The sequence below is a fragment of the Olea europaea genome, chromosome 6 (assembly GCF_002742605.1).
Source record: "Olea europaea var. sylvestris chromosome 6, O_europaea_v1, whole genome shotgun sequence".
Lineage (NCBI taxonomy): Eukaryota > Viridiplantae > Streptophyta > Magnoliopsida > Lamiales > Oleaceae > Olea > Olea europaea.
In genome coordinates this window covers 13,604,985-13,616,098 of record NC_036242.1, presented here as the reverse complement: position 1 = coordinate 13,616,098, position 11,114 = coordinate 13,604,985, and the positions used below count along the sequence as shown (strand labels likewise).

Genomic DNA, 11,114 nt, shown 5'->3' with positions numbered 1-11,114 from the left:
TTAGCATCCTTTTTGTAGTTTGAATTATGGTATCATTGTTACCCATAATCAACATGTCATCTACATATAAACAAACAATGACAAATCCATTTGGAGTATTCTTGACATAAACACATTTGTCACACCCGTTAATTTTGAAACTATTTGACATCATAACCGTGTCAAAATTTTCATGCCATTTCTTAGAAGCGACACACTTTCTTTTCTTGTCATGAGGCCACAAATCCTTTAGGTTGCTCCATATAAATTTCTTCATCTAATTCTTCATTCAGAAAAGTCGTTTTAACATCCATTTGATATATATCCAAACCATTCAATACTGCTATTGCAGTAAGCATACGTATGGAAGTAATTCTTGTCACAGGAGAATAGGTATCGAAATAATCAAAACCTTATTTTTGCTTGTAGTCTTTAGCGACAAGTCTTACTTTATATTTGTCAATTGATCCATCTGCTTTCATTTTCCTTTTGAAAATCCATTTACATCCCAAAGGCTTATTATCGGGAGGGAGGTCTACTAATTCCCAAGTATGACTTTGTAGTATGGATTCAATTTCACTATGAACAGCTTCTTTCCAATATGAAGTTTCGGTTGATGACATAGCCTCTTTAAAACTTTGAGGTTCATTTTCTAACAAGTATGTTAGAAAGTCAGGCCCAAAGGAGGTTGACGTCCTAGCCCTCTTACTTTGTCTAGGTTGTTCATTTATAGATTGTTGATCTATAGTCTCTTCATTTTCACGAGATCTCTTTTGTGAATTTGATTCACCTTACATGTTATAAGGAAAAGTATTTTCGAAAAATGTAGCATCTCTTGATTCAATAATCGTATTAACATGCATATCGGGTAATTCAGACTTATATATCATAAATATGTACGCATTACTATAGTAGGCATAACCAATGAATACACAATCAATGGATCTAGGTCCTATCTTAACCCTTTTACGTTTAGGAACTACTACCTTAGCCAAACATCATCATACCTTCAAGTATTTATAATTAGGTTTTTCATACTTCAAAGGTATCTTATGCGTTTTTCGATGTAATAATTTGTTAAGAATATAGTTGGCAGAAAGCAAGACTTCCCCCCACAAGTTTTGCGGTAATCCAGAACTTATTAACATAGCATTCATCATCTCCTTCAATGTTCGATTCTTGCGTTTAGAAATACCATTAGATTGAGGAGACTAAGGCGCGGTAGTTTGATGAATAATTTCGTGTTTCGAACAGAATTTCTCAAATGGTGAATCATATTCTCCACCTCTATCACTTCTTATGGCCTTAATCTTTTTGCTAAGTTGATTTTCAACTTCTAACTTGTAGTGTTTAAACACTTCAATTGCTTCATCTTTGCTTTTGAGTAAATACACATAGGAATATCGAGTACAATTATCGATAAAAGTGATAAAGTATTTATTACCTCCCCTAGTTTGAACAAATTTTAAATCACATATGTCAGCGTGAATTAAATCTAGGGGTTCGGTACTTCTTTCAACAGAATGAAAGGGTAGACGTGACATTTTGGCTTCTACACATATATCACATTTGTGATTAGGATTTAAATCAAACTTTGGTAATAAATCTAATTTGATTAGTCTACGCAAAGTGTTATAATTTGTATGTCCTAATCGTTCATAATTAAATGACTCAAGCAAGTAAGAAGAAGATGTATTCTTATTCATAATTAGAGGTACAACAGTCATTACGTTCAACTTAAAGAGCCCCTCATTCAGGTAGCCCTTTTCTACAAACATTTCATTATTTGAGAGTACAAATTTGTTTGAAACAAATACAAGCTTAAACCTGTTCTTACTTACTAGAAAACCAGATACCAAGTTTTTCCTAATATTCGGCACATGAAGAACGTCATTCAAAGTGAGCTCTTTTCCACTTGTCATTTTCAGCACTATCTTCCCATGTCCTTCTACCTTGGAAGATGACGAGTTTCCCATGTAGAGATTTTCATCATGATCAATCGCTTTGTAGGTAGAGAACATCCCGCAGTTTGAGCATATGTGACGAGTAGCTCCAGTATCCACCCACCACTTCTTAGTGTTTCCAGTTAAGTTGCATTCAGAGACGATCACAGAAAGATTCATGTCTTATACCTTATCGGTGAGGTTCTCATGTTCTGTTACATTGGCTTGGTGAGTTTTTCCCTTAACATTCTTTGACTTTCGACAATCTTTGGATCGATGTCCTGCCTTGCCACAATTGTAACAGTTGCCTTTAAATTTTTTAGCAGTTTTTGAAGAACCAGTTTGTCTTTCACCATTGTGCTTCCTCTTTTTGCTAGTTTTGAAGCCTCCTTTTACAATGTTGACTTTTAATTCCATCGAATGAGATGCACCATTCCTTCTTTCAGTTTTGCGATTGTCTTCTTCTATTCTCAATCGGACAATGATATCTTCAAGTTTCATTTCCTTCCGCTTGTGATTTAGGTAATTCTTGAAATCCTTCCATGAAGGCGGTAATTTCTCAATCAATGCAGTGACTTGAAATGATTCACTTAGTTTCATTCCTTCGGCATGGATGTCGCTAAGTATGATTTGAAGTTCTTGAACTTGGAATATGACAGTCTTGCTGTCAACCATTTTATAGTCCAAAAATCGACCGAGAATAAATTTCTTCGTACCGGCATCTTCGATTTTATACTTGGTGTCCAAAGATTCTCATAGTTCTTTTACGGACCTCACATTGCAATACATATTATATAATGTGTTGTCCAATCTATTGAGTACATAATTTTTGCACAGAAAATCAGAATGCTTCCATGCATCAACCGCAACCAATTTTTCAGTATCAGTGTCTTGCTCGGTATATAAAAGCACATCTTCTTTGAGAAATTTAGCCAGATTTAATGTTGTAGGAAAAAAAAATATTTTTTGTTGCCAACGCTTGAAATCTGACCCATTAAATTTTTCTAATTTTCTCCGGTCGTATTCGGGAGTGTGGTACCAGAAGTTGCCATTTCTGAAACACAATCAGAAGATCAACTGTAAGAAGGAGTAGAAACAGAAACAGAATAATAGCGAAATTCATTTTAAGATTGTTGTTTCTAGAATTTGAAGTTACTCCTTTGAAAACAATTCGACAGAATCACCTGAATGTAAGAAATGATCAATAGGATCCAAAATGTAATTCGAGGCCACCGACTTCACAATGTTTCCTTAAAACGAATTTGCTGTCTTCAATGGTGCTAAAGGCGTCCAGCAATCGTTTCCCAAAATAGAACGAATTTTCGTCTCCTACGGAAGCAGCACAGCAATTTGCATGAGTTCCAACGAATTCAACGAAGTGTATTTGACTTCGAAACAATATCAGAACGAGAGAGAGGAGAATAAGATTCAAAGCACAGAAAGTTTGCAATGAAAATTGTGTAAATTTTCTAGCAGAGAAGCAAGCTATTTATAGACTTGTTCGTGGTCATTCAAACAGTCGTCACCTTTGAGACAAACCTCAAAAATTCGGAACAGACATGTTGTTCTAAAGTCACGTCTGTTAACAGTCGGCTAACAGTCGACTGTGTGGTCAGTTAAAAGACGACTGTTAAATAGTCCATTCAGACCAAAAAATCACCCGGAATAAGCCAAAATTTAAATTTCATAATGTACCCAAAATTTTGATTATTTATAATTTGGCCCAAAAATTTAAATGAATTTTGTCCAAAAAATTTCGATCTCAGACACGTGCCGAGCCGGCCGGACGGACGGAAGGACGGCGGCGCTCGCGTGTGGGTTTATGATCGAATCTAATAGAATATAAGTCTTCCCCCTTTCAAAGACTATTGGTACCACTTGAGGCCCAAACCCAATTCCCAAACTATCACCTTATAAATCACACCAAAGTTTTCTAACTTTCCTATGTGGGATAAGTGTTTGGAAAATCAAATTCTTCCATAATACTTAGTTTTATGTGGATTACTTTAACACTTAATATTTCATTCAATTCTAAATGGTTTTCGACAAATAAATATATCACGTTAATCATCTCGTGAAGTAGAACGTGGATATGTTAGGTCCCGTATTAATTAAAAAGTGGGTCCTACTGAAATTTGGGCTCAAAGTTGACCCATTTCATAATCATTTTTTCAACAAGTTTTGATATAATAGTACAAGAAATCTGTGTTGTTAATGTACATAATAGAGCGAGCAAAACTAAAAAAATTTGTAACCTTGAGTGAATCATCAATTTCCTTGACAATGGAAGTATGTTAAATGTTGGCAATACTTGTAAATTTCCTGGCACTTCTTTCTTGTCTGAAATTCTTACAAAGATTTGTCTTCAAAAGTTGACAGGCATCGGAAACTGTTATTTCAATTAGTTGACATTAGCCCTTGTTTGGCAGCCAATATTTGGGTTTTGAATAGTAATTTTTAAGAAAATGTGCAATTAAAAAGTAAGGGAAATTTTTGGATTTACGTGCAAAATATTTTATTATGTATACGTGTGATTAAAAATTAGTACATAGAAAAAAATGTTTTCAAATAAGGGTTGTCAAATATAGGCTAAAATAAGGACAATTAAAGGCAAAAGAATGGCGAAGTGGTCTTTGATCTTATCTCCAGCTTTGAGATTGAAATTGAACTGTAATTGGAAGTAACAACCATTGATAAACGTTGGAAAAGTAGTAGTGTTTTAATCTGAATGTCTTGTATTTAATGTTTTATTACTCAATCACAAAGTTCGGGGAAGTTTGGGTCGATCAGTATTATTAGAAAGTTGATCCTTGATGCTATCATCATTTGATCTATCTAATCAGCAGTACCTTTTCAAGCAATGGACATGTATTTTTATGTTAAAAACATCTATCGTGCAGTCAATACTCTGATAATTACTAATTCCCTTGTTGCAGATTTTATATTGCGGAAATCCTGCTTGCTCTAGAATATCTACACGTGCTCGGGCTTGTCTATCGTGGCCTTAAGCCTGAGAATGTCATTGTGAGGGATGATGGACAGGTAATACTCTCAGATTTTGATCTTTCACTTCATTACGAAGTCAGTCCAACTTTGGTCACGACACCATCCTTGGAGTCGGAACCCATGAGTAAAAATTCTACGTATTGCATCCAACCAGCTTGCATTGAACCTGCCTGCGTTCAGCCATCATGTGTTGTTCTTCTCCCCCCGCTCTTTTCTAGCAAAACCAAGAAAAATAGCAAACCCAAAAGTGGAATTGGAAACCAAGTTACCCCATTGCCCAAGCTGATTGTTGAACCAACCAATGCACAGTCAATGTCATTTGTGGGACCTCGTGAATATCTGGCACCTGAATTATCGAAGGTGAAGGTCATGGAAGTGCGGTGGACTGATGGACTTTTGGGATCTTTCTATATGAACTTATGTTTGGCAAAACTCCATTTAAAGGATCTAGTAATCGAGACACACGATTCAATGTTGTTGGCTAGCCTCTTCGTTTTCCAGAATCTCTAATTGTCAATTTCGCCTTCGGGGATTTGATCAGGGTTCTGCTAGTGAAAGAACCACGGCACAGGTCGGCTTATAAAAGAGGCTCAACTGAGATTAAGCAACACCCTTTCTTTGAAGGAGCTAATTGTGTGCTAATAGGTTGTGCCACCCATCCTGAAATCTCCAAGCCTGTTGAATATGAGAGAATTGTTGGAATTTGATTTTTTAAGTTACGCAAAACAAATGTTATGGAAAATCCAGGATGTTAATGATCAGGTTTGTGAGATTTCTATGTAGTACCGGGTTGATTTAGAGTTGGATATCTGTTGTTGCTGCCTGTCATAGATTATGAATGCCAATTGATCAAGACCTCCCTCAACTTGCATGGTTCCAGTCTTCCAGATCCACGCAGCATGGGGAAGTTTTAATTTGGGAGGACTGGGATTGATTGCATTTGAACACGGTGAACTTTGACAATAGAAATGCACTTTGTATAATGTTTTTATGTATCCTTCTGGGAAAAGTTTCTTGAATTCCAGGCAGTGTAGGACCAAATCTAGATAGTATGTGCTGACATTTGTACCAGACACTGCGCTAAATCCTCTATAAGCCACAAATGTAGATGCGATAGTACCTTTAGGCTCTGTTTGAGCCTCATTTTTCAGAAAAATGAGTGTTGTAATGTTGGTTTTTCAAAGAATATATGATTAAAAGCAGTGAAAAGTTTTGAATTTACATGCAAAATTATTATATTGGAAGAATGTGCAATTGAAAATGAGTTTGGAAAAAAAATGATGCTCTAACAGGGGCTTAATTGGAATTGATTTACTATTTTGTATATAGTATTCAAGAGTAAATTGAGGACAAATGCATGGTAATGAAAAATCTGGTCTGCTTCTTGAAACCTGATGAGCACTATAAGGCTCGATCTTCGATGAATATGTCACACTCTATTCCTTTGTTTCGTTTCAATTGTTGTGCGCTCTTATGATTTAGCAAGTGGGCTTTTGTTAAAAACAAAAGGAAGATTGAAAAGTTGAAAGAAGTAAGGATTTTACTTTTATTTTTTTTGGTTAAAAAAAAATGAAATTTGCTTATCATCTTTGGATACAGCATAGTTCAGACTTTCCTGCCTGTACTTTCAATAATTTTTATACATTGTGGTTAATTGCAAAACAGTTAAAATGAAGCCACCTTAAGATCTCCCATACTGAGCTATTCCCATTAGATTCTTTTAGCATTCAGAATCTAGTCTTAGGCCTGAAGCACCCACATGAAAAGGAGTCATTATTGCTTTGCTCTTGCTCTTGCTCTTGCACAGGTTTGGGACTTCGGTCGGCAGCCCGTGGAGAGGGAGAGGGAGAAGGAGAAGCAGAAGGGGACTCAAACTTCAGGTCAGTTATTTCATTTCCTCCACATATGAGCTTAACTTCACAGTATTCTGGTGCATCTTGTAGTATCTTATCAGCTCCACCACTGGCTTTCTTAGACCTCAGTTTCCTGGAACACTCGCATACAATAATCTACGTAAAATAATTGATAAAAGCGAAAAGAAAGTTTCGAAAATAGTTAATGGCTGAACCAATTGATACTGTACCTTAGATTAGACTTAGTGGTGCACAGAACCAACTTTCTGATGTTGAGGACGGGAATTAGGTCCAGTATAGCTTTTGCCTCCATGTCACTGTCAATAGGTATGATATCCACCGTCACCTTTTAACATAAAAGCACATTGTTAGCTCATGATTCTCCAAATAATTTGAACACGTAACTGTACGTGACAAGCATTGATGTTACTGAGTAATGTTTTTGAACATTCAATACTTTACTTTGCAATGTATGTTATCGTGTGAATTTACTGCGTCAATTTACTTGGACGTGTTTATTTTTAACTTTCCATATACTGTTTGTAATGTGTTATTAGATAATTGGTACAAGTTGATGATAAGATTATCTGATACCTGTGAAGCAATACAGACATCCTGAAACTTTTGAAGGAATTCTCTCCTCTTTTCGCTTTCTTGAGCCATGTATTTCTCCTTCTGCTCCGGGTTCACTTGACTAATTGGAAGCTTTCCCACTGTCACACAAGGATATACATATAGTTTGCTTAGTTGCAATTCCAACCCCCTTTCCAGGTTAACTCGTTTGAGTCGATATCAACAAATGCAACAGAAATCGACTTGTTATTAACATGATAAGGCATATACGAGTGATAAACAAAGCTAACTATAATTTTCTAGAACAAGTTCATAAATCTTCGTACAATTAAGCTACTTGTACATTCATGGTCGACATCTTGGATGAAATCCCCTTTGTGTAGAAAATATGATCGTTGTTTGAAAAGAATGTTGTCTCAATCAATTTACAATAAGCTGTCAATTCACACAATGTCATCCATGATATCAAACTTGACATACACCAAGCAAAACTGATCTTCTTAAGACTTCAATGAGCTAGCATAAGTTTTAAGTCTAAATAGATTGTCTGTAATACTATACTTTTGTTCCTCTGTTCGTTGTCGACCTAAATAACCTGTTACACAAACATTTATGTTTAGTGTTAGATACAGCTACATCACAAAATGTTAACAGCAACCAGTGGCTGCAAACATGACCAAGCAATCCACTGCCTCAACTGTAGAACAATACATTTTTTTCGCTTTTGTTCGTGTGCAAGTAAGAGGGGTCAAAATTTGTTGGCGCACCCTACCCGATCCTCAATAGCCGAAAAAGTGAAGTTTGGTTAGGACCCGGATGCCAAAAGAAAGGTCGTGACTGGCGAACCTAAAATCCGGGCTGTGAATGACTGCCGGTAAACCTAACTCAAACTTCTCACTAGGGAATGTGTAAGTTGAGAGAGAGAACTTACATGGTGTAGGGATGTATTTTGTCTCAGGAACGACATGAATCAGAGAAACAAGAGTTGATGAAGGATTCACAGCATTTTTCAGAGTCCACTTAAGTGCATCCATGCTTGGTTCTTCACTCGTCCCTACTACAACATAAACAACATCATCCCTATTGTGAAAATCAAACGAGAATACACTCCCTTCAACTTCTTCACTTATCGTATTCAAAGGAACTTCATTGTTTATCTCTAACAATTCATTTGAAAACTCTTCTTCAATTTCAGAAATAATCCCACCACTGCTGAAATTCCCCCACTGATCTTGATAATGAACTCTTGAACCAAAACCGTAATCGGAATTCCCTTCTACGGTACTTATTGTAAGATTTGACGCCATTTTTTCCGGCTGGAGAAAGACTCGAAGCCTTGATGACGAAATCTAGTAATTTCCGTTCTAAAATAGCTGCGAGTGGACCAATGCTTTTGGCTTTTGAAGATTTTTTGGGTTAAAAAACCATCAAACGACAAGTTATAAACTGATGAAAAACGTTAAATCAATGAAAGTTGTTGTGACTTTCTCCGACTTTGACTTTTATGAACAATGCAACAGATATTCTTGTATTCATCTTTTAGGGTTAGCGTCTATTTGATTGCGAAAATAAAATTTGGATGGAAAGAAAATAAATTTTAAAGAATTAAATTATCTAAAAAAATTTTTCTGAAAATTATAAATTATTGTGTTTGATTGGTATAATTTTTCATGTGAAAAATGTTAAAATAAAAGTATTTTTTTGTGTTCGTTTGATTTTGTTTTACATGAAAATTGTCAATTTAAGAGATATCCACTTTTACCATTGTTCCTAGAATTTGTTTCCATTGCCAACCAAAAAAAAAAAGGAAAAAAAATCAAAAAATCATCTATATTTTGGTATTCGTTTGACTTTGTTTTACATGAGAATTGTCAATTTCAAGGATATCCTCTTTTACAATTGTTCCTAGAATTTGTTCTCATTGCCAACAATTAAAAAAAACAAAAAGCAAAAAAAAAAAGTTAGAAAACCAAAAATCACCTACCCCTGGAAAATAAAAGGTGGAAAATCACGCTTTAAGGTGTTGTATCTAAAAATTCATGAAAAATCAATTCCCTGAAAAATTTTGTTAATCAAACAGGTCAAAAGTAGAAGTTGGAATTCTAATTTCAAGTTCCATGGAAAATTTCATGCAATCAAACGGGGCCTTACTGTATTAATCTTAGAAGTAATCATTTTATTCTTCTTCTTTTTTTTTTTTTAATGGAAGCCCTTTTTTGTCTCCGCTAAAATTAAATTTTGGGAAAAAGTTATTTATAAATAGTAATTTTTAAAAGAATGTTTGATTTTTTTTTAAAAAAAAATTACATATGATATTATTTTATTGAAAAACGCGATTAACAAGAAGAAAGAAAAAATACAATTTGAATAAAATGAAGCCCAAAAAGGAGCTTATTTTTGGCATGTGTTTCCTAATAAAATTACATCTAATTAATCGAATGAAAAATTGCAACCAAGTATCAAACCTTTCGTTTATTAGCAGACTTTACCCAAACATTTCATTTGTGTCACCATAGATACCAAACCTTTACAAAATTCGCAATTAAAGTCCAGATTGATAGTTTCAATTAGTTTGACCCCAAAAACCGTCAGTTGACCTCAAAAATCAAAAATCTAATAATTTTGACCAAGTAAGACAAGGATAAAATTGTAACTTAATAATTTTAATATAAAATTAAATAAAAATTATTTAAAAAGAAAAATAAAAAATCCCATCTCCTCCTTCAATTTTGCTAATTCCCCTTACCCCAAAATCAAAACCACCTCCATCCAGTTGCCGGCCCCTGGTATCACCGCCTCACCCACTACTTGATCACCACAATCACATTGGCACACCGCAAGCAAATCCAATGCCTCCTACGGTACCCTTTGAGCTCGCTAATATCGGTCTCGCACTCCGAAACCTGACACCGAGCCATGGTCGCAACCGGATTCCTAGTAGTCCGAACACATTTCTTACCTAGAATATCCCCACTCACCTCCTCCTCCAGCTTCTCATCCAGCTCCGGGCAAGCACATGGGACTCGTCCAGCCAAAAAATTCAAGCAAATCGATCTCAGGTCTTTCGTCCTCACCCACCCTAGTTGAGTTGCTAGGTTGTTGACTTTGAGGTTGGATTGGGTCAACGTTGGGTCCGTAGATGGCTTGTAGGTTGAAGGCGAGGTTTAAGTTATCATCCATGTCCACCGGCACCACCACTTCACCCACGGCTTGACCACCATACCACACCAATCCAAACTCCCATCCATAACTACACGACAACCCATGACTCATCCTACAACCCCCGACACCGCCAATGCACCACCATCCTCCGCCTACACCCAACCAACCTAATACCAGACTGAACCACTATGCACCGCTACTAATTCGTCGCCATCTTCCCTTATTGTTCATCCCACTTGACGCTATTGTGCGTATGATTTCCAGTCGCATTTTCGCCTAAACCTTCAATCATCGCGAGCCACCAGTTTAGTTCATATACCACCCACACTTTACGTATCATGTATACATCACCTCCGATCTAGCTCCACATTGCCGGCATAGCACCTAAATACCCAACACAACTTGCCATTTTGTTTTGTTTTGAAGAAGGAGATAGGATTTTTTATTTTCCCTTTTAAACAATTTTTATATTTTTTTCATATTAAATTTATAAAGTTACAATTTTACCCTTGCCTTACTTGGTCAAAATTATTAGATTTTTTAATTTTTGAGGTCAACTAAAGATTTTTTTTTGGGGGGGAGGGGGGGGGGGGTCAAA

The 11,114-nt window shown here is 35.9% G+C and overlaps 1 protein-coding gene and 1 pseudogene across 1 annotated transcript; one reads left to right on the top strand and one right to left on the bottom strand.

Annotated features, from left to right (window-relative positions):
- Positions 1–4,844: 4,844 nt before the first annotated feature.
- LOC111395188 lies at positions 4,845–6,020 on the top strand (annotated as a pseudogene).
- Positions 6,021–6,532: 512 nt separating this feature from the next.
- Positions 6,533–8,797, bottom strand: LOC111395921 (U-box domain-containing protein 35-like). The gene is made up of 4 exons (XM_023022149.1): positions 8,286–8,797; positions 7,376–7,494; positions 7,012–7,127; positions 6,533–6,914 (listed from the first exon to the last, which is right to left on the bottom strand). Exons 1-4 carry the CDS (start codon positions 8,659–8,661, stop codon positions 6,656–6,658), a joined length of 870 nt encoding a protein of 289 aa, XP_022877917.1. The 5' UTR covers positions 8,662–8,797; the 3' UTR covers positions 6,533–6,655.
- Positions 8,798–11,114: the final 2,317 nt, after the last annotated feature.